Below are 18,185 nucleotides of genomic sequence, written 5' to 3'. Positions count from 1 at the left end.
GGAAAAGGGAAAAGAGAAAACCGGGAAGGGAAAAGAGAACACGGGGAAGAAAAATTCTCGGAGCCGAGTCTTGTCCTTGAAATATGGTAAAATAGGGGTAAATTTGCGAAAGTGTCCTTACAATCTTATAAATAGGGGTATTCCAAAGTACGATTTTGTCCTTGTTTTGACGTAAAAAAGGGGGTTAAATTTCACAAAATGTCCTTGAAATTGACCGCAAAAGGGGGTTATATGCATTGGTGGTAACGGTCATACGTGTCACTCTTTGCAGGGGAGTGACCCCACCGGGGATTGGGGACGGTGATTGTCGGTCCTAAAGAAAACAAAATGAAATTAAATGAAACAAACAAATAAATAAAGACAACAACAATTTTTTTTAACCGAAATACATCAAGCCGCACGTGACAAATTGATGAGAGAGAAAAGCGGGGCCCGGTGTGGCAGGGTGGGGATGTCGTTCTTGCAAATCATAGGGGCATCTCACCATCATGCCGTATTCTACATAAAGCAACACTCTCTCGTTATACCAAGACTTCTACCCATGTTATTTCAGTCTTGCTTGATATTCTGTTGTTTGTATTTTGCTTCGTTACGTTTTATTATCTTTTTTTGGGGGAGGGGGGAGGGGGTGTGTTTAGGTGTTAAAGATACCAAGCTTAAATCTTCGAGTTTGTTTCGTGCGAAACCGTTCTGAACTAATCATAATTTCTTACTCTAAACTAACTGAGATAATTTAGTGAGATTAATTACTTTATTATAAAACCTACATTAACTTGAGGAGTCAGATACTCAAATACTTTTTAAGTTCCTAATTCATTTTCGATGTCATGGCAATTGTTTTGAAAGCCCATCAAAAGCTTTAAAATATACACTTGGACTTAATTATTAGCATGGAAATTGTGATTAATCTATAAGTCCAAGTGTATATTTTAAAGGTTTTTATAAGACATTTATCATCTTGCATGCTTTTGAACATCTATAAGGCTATCAATGTCAAATTCAGAGTAGAGAAGCAATCAGTCCCTAGAGTAGGCCTACACACGAACATTTTGGCTATGTCCTGTCTCCTTATACTTAAAGTTGTGTTATCATTCAATTGCTGTAATAATTCAAGTTGTATGACGATTAAAAAGCTCCGGTTCGCATCCATTAGACTCCTAAACTTACAGCCATCGTCGTTATTTTCTTTCTACAACGATGTCTATTTTGCTAAGTACACCTTCTTTCCAGACATCGGGTGGAGTGATCCACAACCCCGAGGATAGTGCAATAACAAAAGCTTTGGAATCGTCAACGTGAGTATTTCAACTATATCATTAGTAAAGGGAGAAGAAGATGGATCCATCTTTAGAGGGGAGGAAAAGAGGGAAGGAAAAGAGGGAAGGAAAAGATAGAGAAGAGAAGTAAACAGAATGAATAATTGAGAAGATGATCCAAATAAGGGTTGTTAAGAAAAGGAAGGAGGAATGGTGTAAAGGTAAGTAATAATCTGAAAAGGGGAAAGAAAATGAAAAGAAGATACACAAAAGGGGGAAAAGAAGAACAATACAATTTGAAATACAACAGAGAGAAGGAGAAGAAAATATCAAGGTGGAAAAGGGAAAGAGCAGAATTATTAGATACTCCTACAAAACTGTCTAATTGTGTGTTTTGAACTAATGATAAGGTCGAAGACAAATAAAGAATTCATACAACTTCGCCTTAGCCAAACATTAATACAAAATATTGAGATCTAAAATTATTCTGTGCTTGCGCTTTTAACAATTTCTTTTTCTAATGTCTTCTACTGGAGGCGCGATGGCTTAGTGGGATAGCAGTGGTCTCGAAGCGCTGAGGTCGCGGGTTCGAAACCAGTTAGGCATAAGTCAGTGCGCTCGTGTGCCTTTCGTCAAATTCGTCAACCATATGTCTTTTTTTATTTAAAAAAATTTACACGTTGTTAAAGTCATATTTTCTCTCCATTCCCACGATCACCACATCAGCCTCATCATGATCATGCTGGCATCGACGTGCCTCAACTCGGTAACCATGTTTGTGATTCTGCGCACGCGCAGTTTGCGACAGACCGGCCACGCCCTTCTGATTTTGAACCTCTGTCTGGCAGACTTGGGCGTGGTATTTTTGGGCATGTCTTTCTCTCTCCTCTCGGTGTTTGACGGAGGACGATTTGTGATGTCGCATCCAATGATTTGTAAGGTAAACTATCTATATTTATTGACCTCAAGGGCATTTCTAAATGGAGGGGGAGGGGAGGGGTGGGGTGGGGTGGAAACTGCGCATTAAAAAAATGGTTAAGCATCCATGATGCTGTCTTTCTTGTCCTCCATATGGCCTCATCACAAAAGCAGAACTTCACCTTTAGATGATTGTGTACGCAGAAATTTGTAGAAATTGAGAATATTAGTTTTGTACATTTTCTACAATTTAAGCTCAACAATTTTTGTAAAATTCTTCTTGATAATCTATTTATTTACACCTATAATTTGTTCCAAGATTTATTCATACGTGTACATAAACATAGACATATTAATTACAATATCCTATTTACTTATCATTAGTATCTGAACGGGTTTTTGACGCTGACTTTTTCTGTCACCGGCTTCGTGTTGATATCCTGCATTGCTGTTGATCGTCTGCTTCTCATAGTTTTCGCTCTGCGTTTCCCGCCAACACGCAGACGCATATACGTCATGGTCGCCGTATCTTGGCTCACCGGACTGTCAATTACAACGATAAGGCTTCTTGGAACGGGGAGAGGTTTCGGGTATTTGCCTTCAACTGAGAACTGTGCTGGGCCCTATGGGGATATCATCGGGACAAAGAGATACTTGATCATCGCCGGAGCCGTTCTTATGTCAATGTTCATCGTAGTTTATGGCACTATCACATTCTATCTTTGGAAAGGAGACCAGCGTCTTCTTCGGCACACCTTGGCCAGGCCAAAGCCGGTTGTGAAACCGAAGCCACCAGTGGGTGAGAATGGGCCTAATGAAATTCGGATGGACTCCCAGGTAAGGTTCAAGGTAGCTTAGGAAATAAAAAGTCTTGGGACACCATCAACAATAATATTGAATGATTTGTAGAAATGAATGTATGGTTCATCACCTTTTATTAGCGTGCCATAGAGTAGTTACCAATGATGTTAACTCCAATATTATTGTCTTAACTCTGGTAGTTACTATCATATTAACTCAAAGGTCTTATGCAACGGGGCCCAAATTGTCTGGTCAAAGAGGAATTTGTCTAAAGGGGAGGGGGGGGGGGGGCACAATGCCGAAAAAACAAAGTCCCCAAAAGAAAGCTGATGACGTTTTCAAGGTCTAAAATTTGAAACCATCATCATTCTCCTCCTCCTCCTCATCAATTGCCAGGTATGTTACAGACATAAGAGAATAAGGGGTGCAAATGTTTCGTGTATTCAAAGTAAACAAATGCGCGATTGTGTTATTGTTATTATTTTTAGCATTTAAATAAGGGGGGGACTGGTTATTGTTCCTTGCAACAATTATAATCGTAATAATGTCCACCTTCATACCAACCTCAAAACAAGACCATTTGCGAAAAGATTTGAATGAGGACTACTCAGTACTCACTTATGCATTATGGAATCACTATGCACAGTGGAATAACATTTCTCTTTGGAGTATGATATGCATAAAATACACACGCTAATGTGAGAAAAGTTAGTCGTGTAATGCAAACCTAGGTTACTTTTGTAATAAGGATTTTTTTTCTCTGAACGATCCCAGATGATTTCTCTGGCGTACATTAGTTTGAGGCCTATGCTATCTTTGGGGTTAAGGAGCTAATGTCGTGTGACAGAAATCAACCAAACAAACAAATGAAAGACATTTTTTCCTCACTTTTGTTCTTCACGCAAGGCTTCTGAATTCCCACAGGGCTCACCTAGAGCTGTCAACATGGAGACATCAGCTCCTGTTGTCATGGAAACGCTTTCATCAGACCCGTTAGGGAAGTCAGATGATGATGAAGACGGTCGGAGCACCGACGACGTAGCGACGTCCGGAACGAAAGTTACGGTTAAGCGTAAAAAACAAATTCATCTTAAACACAGACGGGTAACGAAAATGAGTAAGCCGTGACAAATCCTTTGCTTTTCTGAAACTGTTTCAAAACATGTTTGAAACCTCTTTTGTCATCGACTAAAAAATATAAGAGCAAACCATGAATAATTAGGATTGACAGGTTATATCTAATTTGACATCATGTTTGTCATGCATGATTAAAACAATTTGTGTAGCTTATCGTTCTATGTATAGATGGCAAGAACCAATATCCAAATATTGTTATGATTAAATCCGAAAAATATCTTGCCTTGAACTTCGTCAGCCCACATTGTGGTAGTTTATTGTCGAAAGATATATTTCATTCTGTGTTAGCAAATGAATAAGGCATTTGTCATAGAAGAAAAAGGAACCATCTAAAATTGTGTTACTCTTGAACTTATACCGTTATTGTTTGATATGTTTCTTTGACAGTGATGTTATTTCCATTTTGTTTTCATTTTCATAAGCTGCCCTGATGATATCTGCTTCTTGCATTTGCTGGACACCGAGCCTCCTGTACCATGCAGACCTCACCTGGGTCACTGATGCCCACTGGTTCGGTGTCTTCGCCATGTGGCTGGCTTACTGTCACACATTGGCTGATACACTCATCTACGCCATAATGAACAGACGAGTCAGAGCCGAGATGGCCCGAATGGCGCGTAACGCCAAATCGCAAGTTGTCGGCATGTGCCGGCGTTAGATCGGTTTCATCAACGACGGTCAATCAAATAACTACTAATCTGAAAGGAACGAAGAAATTTAGAGCGGAAAGTTATCATTACTTATACCCTGAAAGATGAAAAAACTTTGTTAAAAAGACCCAACACTGTCCTCCTTGTTTGGATTTGAATCTTTTTACCGAGGTTCTGATAAGCCTTTTACAGTACACGCCGAAAATCTCCGCAAAACGATTACACGATTTATTTTTAGGATTACACGGTTTACACGATTCACCTGAATCGTGTAACTGTGTAATCGTGTAAATTTACACGATTGAAGAATGTCGCTCTGAATCGTGTAATCGTGTAAATAGTTAAGTGCATTGGTGAGATGATTCGACCAGATGTAACAATCGTGTAACTGTGTAATCGTGTAAATTTACACGATTGAAGAATGTCGCTCTGAATCGTGTAATCGTGTAAATAGTTATTAGGGTTATCAGGGCATTGGTAGAACGATGCGACAAGCTGCAACAATCGTTAAATCTTATCCTGCTTACACCAATTGCTTTATACACAACTTCCCAACTTACTGTAAGTCATCGAAATGTAGTGTGGTTTCCCCTTAACTGAACTTTGTAGTCAACACTTCAGGGGCGGATCTAGCTTTTTGCTAAGGGGGGGGTTGACCAAAATAATGACGATGCGGAGCATCGTCCACGAGCCGATTTTTTGGGGGGTGTTTATTTGAACCCCGTAAGTGATGTTTTCCTGGCATCTATTAACACAATGGAGACCATAAAAAGCAGTGCATGATAACGTCTTTTTAAATCAAGTAACAGTTTAATACATAGTTATATCCAGAGTTATCATGTGTTTGGTTAAGTTACCAGATGAGTTGAATATCTTCTCACAATATTTGCACTTGAAAGGGTTTCTCTCCAGCGTGCGTTCTTTTTTCTTTCTTTTTTTCTTTCTTTTTTTCTTTTTTTTCCCTTTTTTTCTTTTTTTTGTTTTTTGGGCCGCCCAAGGGGGGGTTGCAACCCCCCAAACCCCCCCCCCTGGATCCGCCACTGCACTTATTATGCTTATTTTAGCAATCTCATTTCAAGTCAATTAATAAATACGTGACAAGACGGCTAATATCGATTTGACAATTTTATTATCCAATGTAGGCCAATGCACCTTAGTCTTAGACTAGATATTGATATATAACTTGTGCATTGATTGAAAACGACTTAATGAATCAAAACCATATTTTGCATGTGATTTTACATAAGCAACACAATCAAACGCCATCAAACAAGTGTATTTTGACAATTAACGTGTCTTTATAGAATTTGCCAACCAATAAAATACGAATATTAAAAAAGAAACATCCATTTGACTGTGTTTATTTCCAATTATTAATATTTGTTTTGTCTTGTGCTTCCGGGGGGGGGGGGATATCCACTCATATTACTGGAAAAACTTATATTTCTATTTTGACACCTACCGTGAGCCTTCCCGAAGCAAGGTATACGCCTTTTATCAAAATCGATACGATAATGTATTGGATTGATATCAGTTCACTTCAAAGTAACATTTTTTTTTTTTTAATTTTTTTTTTTACTTATATCAACACTAGAGTAATTAATCATGTTGAAGAGCATGGTGACGCATTGGATAAGCTGTTATATAATTTATAATGCAATCAATTGCTTTAATTGTCAGCCTTAGATTAATAACCTAAGGTAATTGTTATTCCCAAGTTCCCAATCAATTTTGACGCCATGACTGTTGCTTTTGAAAACTGTCAGAGAAAGACAGTAAGGCTTTCTTAACTTTTTGCCTTGATTAAAATATCACTGACTCATCCAGTAAATATGATTAATTTATTTTTTATAAGCATCGAGAAACCACATGCATGACCGTGTAATAGGGGCAATTTTGAAGCAACTGTGCCTAAGAAGAGATGCAAAGCATAATAATTTCATGCATCGTAATACTTTGTAAAATTATAATCCGATATGAATTGAGAATAGGAAAGAGGGGGGGGGGGGGGGGGGGTGAATAGTAATAGGAATTAGGAATAGGGCATATAGGAACTGGAATTAGGAATAGGACTGGAAAATATGAATATGAATAGCAAAACGAATGGAAAAGGAATCGGAATAATATTAGTAGTATGATGAATATGAATAGGAATAGCAATATGAACAGTGCAGAATATGAATAGCCTATGAACAGGTAAAGGAAAAGGATCAGAAATATGAATGCGAATAGGAGCAGGAATAAAAAATGTATTTGATCAGTATGCTCCAGAGACTGTAGACTGTAGATTATATCATACATGTTAACTGTTAGACGGTGACGGTCAACTGGCTAACCTAGGCCATGCAGTAAAGATTTAAACCACCATTTTCCATAGATTACCTCTGCTTCCTCCTCATCAGCATCTAATAATGCATCAACTTCAAAAACAGTGCTTAAATAGCATTTACAAATTATGGAATTGTATTGAATTGGATTGATTTGGTTTATTGAAAAATCACATCAATCAAGCAGCTCGCAGGGTGAAAATGTTCAATTTACAAACAAGTAAAAAATATAAAGAGATATAAACATATACAAAACTAAAATACATATAATATGTCAACTTTTGCAGATATTATTTAGCATTGTTAAGATGAAATCGAAATTGCAAAACAAAGTTATAAGATTAATGTAATAATACACTTTCATGTTGAAAGACCAAGACGGTGGAAAGGAGAAAATGGAGAAGAAAAAATGGAAGTTGTTTGAGCGAAAGAGTTGAGAAAGTATTTAAAAATTGCTATACAAACATTTCTATTACAAAAATTGAAATTAAGCATTACAAAATACGTATTGGATGAGATGAAATTAAACCGTAAAAATCAAAATGACAGTCTCTATTCCGTTTTCCCTTTAATATAAATGTAATGACAACATTCATCTAGATCGAGAAAACCCATAGTTTTAACTATGTCAATTAAGCTACTCATTTAGCAGGCAAGTAGTTTTTTCCTATTTCTTGATCATTTTTTTTATTACACCTGTGATGCATACATTTTATTATCATTCTTAACTATGTTCAGGCAATTTAAGGTTTATTTGATATTTCTTGTATGAAAATGTGTACCGTTTGTTATGTTACTGAGCAAAATGTATTAAATAAATAAAGATGAAACCTTTCATTAGGCTGCCTACGTACTTAGTTTGTTGTTGATAAAAACTTATTTTTTAAGAAATTGATGTCATATTGCGATATTGAAGATTCTTCCACATTCTATTTGTTTTCGTTTCTTATCCTACTTTAAAATTTGAAAGCAGCATTTCATTGTTTTAATTCCACATTTTGAAAAAGAACCAAATCTCCATATATAGCTACGTGTTTTGCCGCTGAGCATGCTAACCTTATGCTATCAAATGGTGAATCCATAAGAATATAACGTGCAATAATGTACATTGGAATGAATATGAAAATGCAGCATGAATATACAAATCTGGTGGATGGCACGATTGCGAGCCTTTAAGTTTTTCTGGATGTTCGTGCGTAACGATCGTGACAATGGGTCGGAGGTCAAGATTGATCACCTTGTTACCGGGTTTCTCCTAGGCCCATTCTCTTTAAAATTTATCATGTTTCGAAAGTTCGAAGACATGTCATATAATTTATTCCGCGTACATTATTCTGAAACGACCATTAAACAAATCCCATTCTAAAGTATCTGTCGTACTGTGCCTTATAAGAATGGTTGTACTCTCCCATGCACATGCAGTCATAAACATCATGAACGTGTTGAAAGTTTTAATGAACCTAGATCAAATTCTTTGAAGTTCAACGATGACCATGATGCCAATAACACAGTCATCATTGGTGATGGTGTGTTGGGTCTACAGAGACAGCATCCTTTCAAAATCTTTGGAGTCGTCAACGTAAGTATAAATCTTGATATCAGATTACCCATCAGCAGATGGGAAATTGGTGGGAGGAATGGAAGGACTATAAACCGTAGTGATTGTATATTCCTCTGTACGAGTGCATCATTTTTCTGTAAATCAGTATTCGACGACCAAAATAATACTCTTATAACTGATTGTGTTGTACCATGTATATAGCTTATCATCTGTAACACAAAATAGGACCTATATTGTAATAATATTTCCCCCTGAATGGGACCATGGTCTAGGTATCTATGTATGACAAGTTATTTTAAAATGAAAACTTGATGAAACAACTACGAAGAATGGAAATAAGAATGAGAGAAGAAGAGGAGCAAATTAAAATAAGAAACTAGAACTAAAAAGGATAAAATACGACAGCGAAGAATGAGAGAGAAATAGAACAAGAAGAAAGAGGTTGAGCAAAAGGAGGTACAATATAACTCTAACGAAACACATAAAGCACAACAATTAGTATAAAAGCTTAAGAAAAAACAGGTGAGAATAATTGTTATTTTTGTTGCATTATTCTTTCTTCAATCCATTATAAAGTATTAAGAGGTTTTCTTCCTTACATAAAACTGCGTTATACATTTCATCTGAAGAAGGCTTTTATGCAAGTTGCCTTTTAACCCGATGTGATTTATTAATATTAATCATAACGCCATTATTTATGTGTGACGTTATTTAGTTGAATTAAAAAAACACATAATAATTGTTTTCCCAGTGTTATACAATAACATTCTTCCCTCTATTATTACTCAAAAAATTGAACCACACAGCCTTATCATGATCAAACTGGCATCGATATGCCTTAACTCTGCAACTATCTTCGTCATCCTGCGCACGCGCAGTCTGCGGCAGACTGGCCACACTATTTTGATCCTGAATCTATGCGTGGCTGACCTGGGTGTGGTCTTTTCAGGAATGTCTTTCTCTCTCCTCTCCGTTTTTGATGGAGGAAACTTCCTGATCTCGCATCCAATGATTTGTAAGGTAATAAATTCGCCACCATAAACAAAGCACTATCCAAAAAGATTCCTTGTCGACGGCTTAATCATCATTTTATTTACCACCAAACATATTACGTCCTCATTATTGAGTAATTACCAATGTCGAATACGATAGCGATTCTGTTTTTTCATCGACTTGGCCACATGATTTTTAAAACTCTTTGATAACTTTCTACAAATATTATATAAAAAGAGTTATCCAATTGATTTCAATATCTCATTAATCTGTTACAGTATCTCAACGGATATTTGACAATCGCCTTTTCCATCACGAACTTCGCGTTGATATTCTGCATCGCCATTGATCGTCTGTTTCTCGTGGTTTTCGCCAAGCGCTTCCCGCCAAAACGCAGGCGAATTTACATCATGGTTGCCCTATCCTGGCTATTTGGGCTGTCAATCACCTCTATCAGAGCTTCTGGAGTGGTCAGCGGTTTCGACTTCAAGCCATCAAGAAAGAGCTGTGTAGCTCCTCTGGCAGGGAATGCCTTTTCGATAGTCAGCGCAGGTGTTCTGATACCAATATTCGTCATGATTATTATATTTTATGCGTCTATGACGTTCTACATTTGGAGAAGCGATCAACGTCTACGAAGACACACATTGGTAAAGTCGAAGTGGGCTTCGAAGTCGATGGCATCGATGGATAAGGACGCATCCAAAGCAATGCGGCTCGACGTCCAGGTTAGCTAATTTAACGTAGTATATGAATGGGTTCGGGGTCGTATGCTCCATAACACCACCAACACACGCACTTCACACACACTGGCAGCATCTTCACACACACAAACAATAGGAACGTGTTTTCAACCTATACTCAAAGAGCAACATACATGATATTAATTTGAAAAAGCGAGTCGGGAGAAATTACAATGCTCCATTTTATGGAACAGCCAAAATGTATAGCTCTTTGCTACTTTTATCCTTCAAATCCGTGTAGGCCACCTCCATTGCATGATGTGATCTATACTTTCCCGAAGAACCTGGAACCCCACCGACAAGTACTGCTTTCATGAGTTCCCACACCCATTATCACTTTCACTCGTACGTTTGTGTAACTTGCTAATGCTATTGATTATACTAACTAGACGTAAAATACATCATTCATAAACTATATTAGGCCTATGCAGACAAATTTAACTGGTTAAGGAGCTGTTGACTGACAATTTTCCGAAGCTTATAATTTGTTTTCCTGTGCTGCTAACTGTGAAGAAACCCCCAATCGTGCCCCCTCACCCCAATCGATATTTTCAGGTGTGAAATACACCTGGCATTGCATTTTGTTAAAGAAAATACTTACAAACAATACAATGGGGTCCCAAAGTGTACAATCATGACCTAATAATTTTAGATATGTACAAAGTAGGAAACAAAGGTCCCAATTTGTGTCTTTTCTTGTCACAAAAGGGTTCTGCTCCCCAAACGAGTTCACCTGTACCACCAGAGTCAGAGAGAAACGAGGAGACATTATCTCCCGTCGTCCTGGAAACGGTTTTCTCAGATCAGTTAGAGAAGCCTGATGACGATGAGGGCGATACTAAAGGCAGTTTGCCGAATGGAGGAACATCGGACACGAAATACATGTCGATAGGTCGAACGCACATTCATCAGGCGCACAGGCGGGTCGCTAAAATGGGTAGGCCAAGACAAAGTAATGTAATCAATCGATCCAAATCAATGTAGGCCATAATTATAGTCTATCACTTATATTGAGTCTAACGAGTTTCTCAATCTTTAATTTGTGTGTGTTTGTTTGGAATAACGTACCTTCAGTGACGATGATGTTTTGATAAGTAAGTTCATTTTATTCATTGACCTTAAAATGTTTATTTATAGACATGTTGCACAAATATTTTTGTTCATATTGGACAGGAATGATGCTGATAATTGTGTTGGAGCAAATAAGTTACATTTCTTTAGTCCTATATGAAATTTTCGGCACAATGATTTTATGGCGATGTAATGAGCTACGTGAGTTTTTCCTTAATGCTAATGAGGGGTTTGCTTTTGTTTTAATCTCTTTTCGTAAGGTGTAATCCTTATCTCAGCCTCTACCTTATGTTGGACTCCGTACTTCATCTACCACGCAGACTGGTCATGGGTTCCCAAAGCCCACTGGTTCCGCGTCTTCGCAATGTGGCTGGCTTACTGTCACACTCTTACCGATCCACTCGTTTATGCCTTCATGAACAGACGAGTCAGAGCCGAGATGACACGAATGGTGAAACGAGCAAAAAGACAGCTTCTCAGCAAGTGCAGGCACTACTACTGTTTCCATGGCTAGCTGCAATGATTTTTTTTTTTTTGGGGGGGGGGGGGGGAGGGCGGAAGGGGTCTGGGGGGGGGGGGTGGGATGATATGTTTTTCTCATATTTTCCTGAAAGTTAAACCGGATGCCGAGTTTTAAAGCTCGGTCGAAACCATGAAACATGGACTTCTAAACATGTCTCTGGTCGAAAAGTGAGTTAAGAAAATATATCAGCGGATGGCTTGTAGCCCGTCCTACACCAGGTTTAAATGAAATAATGGAATACGGAACTTTAGACGCAAACCTATTTCAAATGGTGATTATATATTGACCTTTAGTCATATCTTAAGCCTACACTTTACACGTTACTGTTGTCTCCTAGTTTGAAAACTTTTAAAAGCTTGACAACGCTTTTAACTATCAAAATATAGATACAGATTAGGAGTATATATGTATATCATTTGTTTGTTTGTATACACCAAGCGTGTTGCTAAATTGTATTCTCACACCTTTTAAATGCTGATGCAGTGAAAAAGGGCATAGCTTTCATCTTACGAGAAGAAAAAAAAAATCAGCGATTCATTTTTCTTTAAACCTGTTTAATATTGGAAAAAATATCTTTAGTTATCCATTTAGGGATGCGATGCCGGATGTTTAAACAATTCGTATAGACACTGTTTCAAGTGACAGTCGAATTTTTAAAAGTCCCAGTGGGTCTCAAGTTCAGCATAACTAGATAATGATCAATCAGTAAATAAGGATCAATGAGCGTGATCTTTAAGAACAAACATGTTAATAATCAACGAAATTTAATATGTTATCTTTTTATTTACTAATTATCTATCAAACGATTGCTGAGGTACGTGTGGCAAACGGTATAGGCATAATGAGTCATTATAATCAAAGTTGACCTCCCTCCATTTCCACACACGTTATTGAATATAATCATGAGGCAAGTTTTTTTTATACGTTTTAGTTTATTCGGGAATTTACATTGATTCGATATTCATTTTGAATAATCGGTACTCGGTTGTTCAAAATATTACAATGAGTTTTTATTTCATAGTTAATATAGACAGTGGTAAAAAATTATGATACAAACAAATTTAGTAATGGAAATAACGATTCTAGGAATAGATAAGGTTTTTGGAGTTTGCATGAACATTCTATTCTAACATACTAATATAAATACACTATATCAATGTTTTTTGTTGGCTTAGATACATACTGTATATCTGAGCCAACAAAAATATTTAAAGAAAATATCCTTAAATCACCTTAATCTGTTTTTGAAAAGATTGTCATATATGCAGTGTGTTACACTTCTGATTGATTGATTGATTGATTTTATTTCATTTCATATAACAATTGTTTGCACAATAAATAAAATAGTTGACAAAGTAAGATTGTTATATGTCTTTTCTCTCTTATTTATGTACCAGACGTATTGCCATAGTTTTTTAATTTCATCATAATGTTTTTTACTTTGTATAATCACTGCGAAAGATTTTTTTTAAGTGCATAAACTGTTTGAAATAAATTACACGTTTCACGCATACAGCGCCAGCACTCTACGCTAATGCACGAGTTGAATTCAATTTTAAAGGTTAATAAATAAGACTTCGTGACCATATATTTCATTAATGGTGACTAATCATGTTTTATATAAATGTTCTCTATACCCATACATGACTACTCTGTCTTTTGTGAAAAGGACCCATCTATTTATGGATTTCCACAGATTTACCATGCTATTGTCTGGAATAAACTTGTGAATACGAAAGTTTCTGTGGCGGGGATTCTCACTTCTATAATGCACAAGACGTATTTCAGTCTGTGGATCCAAGGTGACGCTGTCCCCACCGAGTTTCATGGCGTGGATCTTAAAGTAATGCACCCACTGCGGGCGGATGAAACACTTTTCGCGACCACGCCCCTCTCTAGTCGGTTCAGGGCTGCGCCAGGGGTTTCTCTCGATGACCGATTTCCCCGACATGATCTCCTTGCTGACGTTCGATGACGGGCGCGAAAAGAACCAGTTTCGAACGCGGACGATGCCGATGGATGGTGGTAACGTTTGCTCAAACTCGTGCAGGAAATCGACCAGTCTTGTCTCGGTCTCGAACATCGGCTGCATGAATTCATCGACGTCGATTTTCAGAATCCAATCTGTGTCGTGACGATGTCGCCAAAGGCAGTCGTTTTCGTGAGCGATTTGAACCTCAAGGTAGGTTTTGGTCGGCGTGAAGGTATGCGACCAGGGGATGACGGTAACGAAACCGAGACTGATAAAGCGATCGAGAACACCGATTATTGTCCCATCTTTAGAATTATCGTAAACGTACACGTGGTCGATCCCCATATAGCGGTAGTACAACAACCAATCATCAAAGTACTCATCGACGTTATTCACCATGGTACAGATGGCAAGGTAGTGGACTTTATTCCAACCAGCCTTACAGAGCGGAACGTCGCGGTAGCTTTGAAATAGAGTTGAATTTTCCAAGAGGTTCACGTGAAGCCTATCTGGAAGGTTATGAGGTAAGAAGGAGGTAAAATAAATATCAGGGATTGGGCAAGTCATGACGAAAACATACTGAGGTTGTGTACCCATGCTGCGATCATCGATAACCACTGGATCTACCAACGATACATTACTGTCTGGAAATTCGCAAATAAATGTCTCGTTGATCCAGGACTCATTCTGGAAAAGAGTGCCGATGAAAACCACATTTCTGTCGACGACGTCGAAGAAAGCGGAATTGATTGTCGGCATGCCCTCGCATTGAATTCTATCTTTGAAGAAGCATCCATCTCCAAGAGTCCGATGGGTGACCACCTCAATGTTCGCTTTGCAGGACGACGGCGGTTGGTCTTTCACTCTTGGCAGAGTCCGGCCAACCAATTGCTCCAGCTGCTCATCAGAATTATGAACGAATCCAAGACTCGACAGAGACTTGTCTTGTATCATGAATGACAAGGATGCTATTAAATAGATGATGGTTATCACTACAGCGAGGACGGGCCAAAACCTCCTTTTACATGACAAGATTCTTCCAATGCGGAGTGCACCTGAACGGGCTGCTCTAGAGAGCATTGTTTATCTTTTTGCATATGATGCTGCTGTGTCCTAGAAAGAAAATGTAACGTTGGTCCCCTTAGCCTTCGGTGAAATTTCCAGAGTGCATATTTCAACATGCATTCTAATAGGCTCAGCAGCACGAGATAATACCGGGCGTGCCATTTACTTTTTCATGTTTATCTATCTTTTAACAATCTTTGATATCCTGAGGCAATGCCGCTTGAAGCACTTTCTATTTCCTTTACATATTTGAAAGCAGTCAAGACATACGAATAGCTATTTCTTTTCTCCCGGGTTCCTCCTTTCAGGATTCTTTTAGTAAACGTTGTCAGAACTTTTTCACAATATCTCCTTATATAAAGCCATGATATGAAGTAAAATTATGTTGTTGGGACGATGGCACTGTCACCTCATGAATTACTTCAAGGACATGTGAAGAAAACCAATCTGCTGACAAAATGTATTTTGTTCCACGTGTCTAAGAATATTCTTCAAGTATATTCCCGAATCTCTTTGAAGTTTTAGTGTCTTTGAGAAGGCCGAATCCACGTCAATAGGGTGTTCTTTGGCAGGAATGGTTTTCATCTCAGTCTTGCACCATGCATGGAAGAAATCTCTCCATTCTCGCTTGGTTCAAGTTCCCCCGAATCTCGTTACGTGTCCTGGTGCGGATAAAAAGAGTGGGGAAAGTTATAACCAGTGAGAATTGATGATAGTATTAACATGACAATGTTTGAAATGAAGGAACATGCAAAGAATTCTATAAATAGCCATAATTAAGCGTTAGTTTGCCTCCCGTCGTTGCGAGTTTTGATAAAACGTGGAGAGCGTTATTACAAATGAAAATCATTATTAATCATTGATTAATGACAACACGATTATCCATATAATTAATTTATCATATTTTACACGATTGAAATGGAATAAGCAAACCAGGATGCGCTTGATAGTTCATAACGAGCATGATAGTCAATGCATCATTTCTAATATGCATGCATATTAAAAAAAAAAAAAATCATCTATAGTCCACAAAAGGATATGTAATGTTGCTAAGTTTCCTTCTAATATTATTCACAACTGTTTAAAACATTTGATGTATAAGCCCAGGGAGGTGAGACTTTAACTCACATGCCCTGATAAGCCTAACAATACTAGGAGCATTCTCTGTGACAGAGTACAAATATTTATTCGCCGATAACATTAACACGTATTTTCCAGCTATTATTCAAGTAGAGACTGAGAACAATGGCAAAATCGATAACATACCGGCATCACCCTGATTATAATTTGCATGCAGTTTGATGAACGAAACCTCTGAAAACAGAAGCCTACATACAGACTACATCTATCATCTAAAAGTTGTATATTTATGAATGGAACATCACATAAGTGTGTATGAGAATAGTTCGTAGTTAGAAAATTGTATGAAACCACAGAACTTTGGGCACTATATTTCTTGTAAAAATTAGGTCATTGATCATCTAAATGATAGATGACTGTGCAATCAAACATTATTCCTTCTCTTATGGGTAAATGTGTTTTTTTCTTCTAAAATTACATCATATATTTCGCCAGAATATTACCAGAAATGAGTGAGTTCTTCCATGTATAATTTAGCTCCAGGGGGATTTGGTCTACTAAGTATTGGAAAATTGGCGTATATAGTGCAAGAATGATGCTTTATATGATTTAAAATATGTAGCAAATAAGATTTTAAGGAAAGTCTCCTTTTCTATTTCGATACATGCGGGAGATGGTCAATATATAGACAAATTCTTCTATATGTCCGACTTGAAAAGACCAAAAAGTTATCTAACATAACATTGAATTTTTTATTCTATTTTAACTAGTACAGAAGAGAGTTGTCCCACATAGTTGGTCCCACATGACCACAGTCCTACATAGGTTTGGAGCCATTGTAATCAGAGCATGTGTCTCGTGTCATGATGAAGGACATCTTCTCCTCGAAAATATCTAGAAGAGGTTAAGGTGTCCAAGGAAAACTAAGTAATGACACAATACACGTGATACATGCACTTACATTAAAAGTTCTTCTGTAAAATGTAGTTGATAATTACCTTGTTTGTCTGAACAGTCGCCTACGCATTTTCGATCTTGCCGCGTTTACATTACGAAAGTGAAACCCCTCTTCATCAATCAGGCCAGTCTGACACTTTGAGGAAAGAGTTGCAATACTTTGTATAGCCTCCAATGGCGGACATTTATCAGCAACTACCTGACACGTTCGACGTATACTTCGGTCTGCGACAACGCTGCAGAGATGTATAATAATACTCACGATTTTCAGACGAGAATGAGTGTTTATTTGCTCGGGTGTACTTTAAGCGACCTTTAGCACAATTGGGCAATGTGCATATACTCATACCAGGAACAAGGAACAAAAGAGACCGTCGTCTAAATAGGTTCTTTGGCGCTTAGTCTTACGTAATACCAAAAGGGATTTGGAGGCGAACAATACAAGATTCTAATAGCTCAAACGCAGACACTCTCGATGGCATTAAATAATTTGTTAAAAGCTTGTCCCATTTCTTCTGTGAACACTTAGCGCGAGAATTTATGTTCAATAACATTAAAAGAAAATATTCCGGCTATCCCGAGCTCAGGATCCTTAACCCTATTGCTATTTTTGTTGATCTTTATAGAAATGTTACAGTACAAAACAAAAAAACTCTAAAAGGATCCAAGATTTTTAACCCGAGGGTATTAAACATCTGCTTTTCTCAGTATGCGCAAACCGTCCACATGCATAGCTTTTTCGTCAATATAAACTTTCTCTGCCATGGGCGTGATAGAGGGCAGGGGGGAGGGGGGGGGGGGGGGGGGGGGGGGGTCGGCTGCGAAAAAATAACAACATTTGACAATTTGAAAAAAAGAGCTTAGTAATAGTAGTATTAAGATCTTTCCTGAATATGCATGCGATTGGAACACTAATACCCGGCCGAAAAAAACGAAATAATAAGCTAATTCAAAGAAATGATCCCGCTATGGTTGTATGGTAAACCATTTCTACTACCTATGTATTTCATGATACTTGGGATCAATTGGATTACATTGAAGTATAGATAAGCGAATTAGAAATAGTGATTTGAACAAGCGACTTCTATTCATAATTTTCGTAAAAAATAGTGAACAATCCTGGGAAGAGTA

The 18,185-nt window shown here is 37.7% G+C and overlaps 3 protein-coding genes across 3 annotated transcripts; 2 read left to right on the top strand and 1 right to left on the bottom strand.

The window, feature by feature from the left end:
- The first annotated feature begins 1,197 nt into the window (after positions 1-1,197).
- Positions 1,198-3,032, top strand: LOC115927873 (5-hydroxytryptamine receptor 7-like). Its single transcript, XM_030994172.1, has 3 exons — positions 1,198-1,295; positions 1,983-2,196; positions 2,559-3,032. The coding sequence occupies exons 1-3, from the start codon at positions 1,198-1,200 to the stop codon at positions 3,030-3,032; spliced, it is 786 nt and encodes a 261-aa protein (XP_030850032.1).
- Positions 3,033-3,907: 875 nt separating this feature from the next.
- LOC105445972 (5-hydroxytryptamine receptor 1B-like) lies at positions 3,908-4,944 on the top strand. The gene is made up of 2 exons (XM_011682203.2): positions 3,908-4,092; positions 4,535-4,944. The coding sequence occupies exons 1-2, from the start codon at positions 3,921-3,923 to the stop codon at positions 4,768-4,770; spliced, it is 408 nt and encodes a 135-aa protein (XP_011680505.2). The 5' UTR covers positions 3,908-3,920; the 3' UTR covers positions 4,771-4,944.
- Positions 4,945-13,380: 8,436 nt separating this feature from the next.
- On the bottom strand, positions 13,381-17,395 carry LOC100891536. Its single transcript, XM_011682204.2, has 2 exons — positions 17,096-17,395; positions 13,381-15,679 (listed from the first exon to the last, which is right to left on the bottom strand). Exon 2 carries the CDS (start codon positions 15,030-15,032, stop codon positions 13,590-13,592), a length of 1,443 nt encoding a protein of 480 aa, XP_011680506.2. The 5' UTR covers positions 15,033-15,679; positions 17,096-17,395; the 3' UTR covers positions 13,381-13,589.
- Between the last annotated feature and the right edge of the window lie 790 nt (positions 17,396-18,185).

Source organism: Strongylocentrotus purpuratus, unplaced genomic scaffold (genome assembly GCF_000002235.5).
Source record: "Strongylocentrotus purpuratus isolate Spur 01 unplaced genomic scaffold, Spur_5.0 spur5_scaffold_21, whole genome shotgun sequence".
Lineage (NCBI taxonomy): Eukaryota > Metazoa > Echinodermata > Echinoidea > Camarodonta > Strongylocentrotidae > Strongylocentrotus > Strongylocentrotus purpuratus.
Note: the sequence above shows the minus strand (reverse complement) of the source record. Positions and strands in the feature narration are given on the sequence as shown.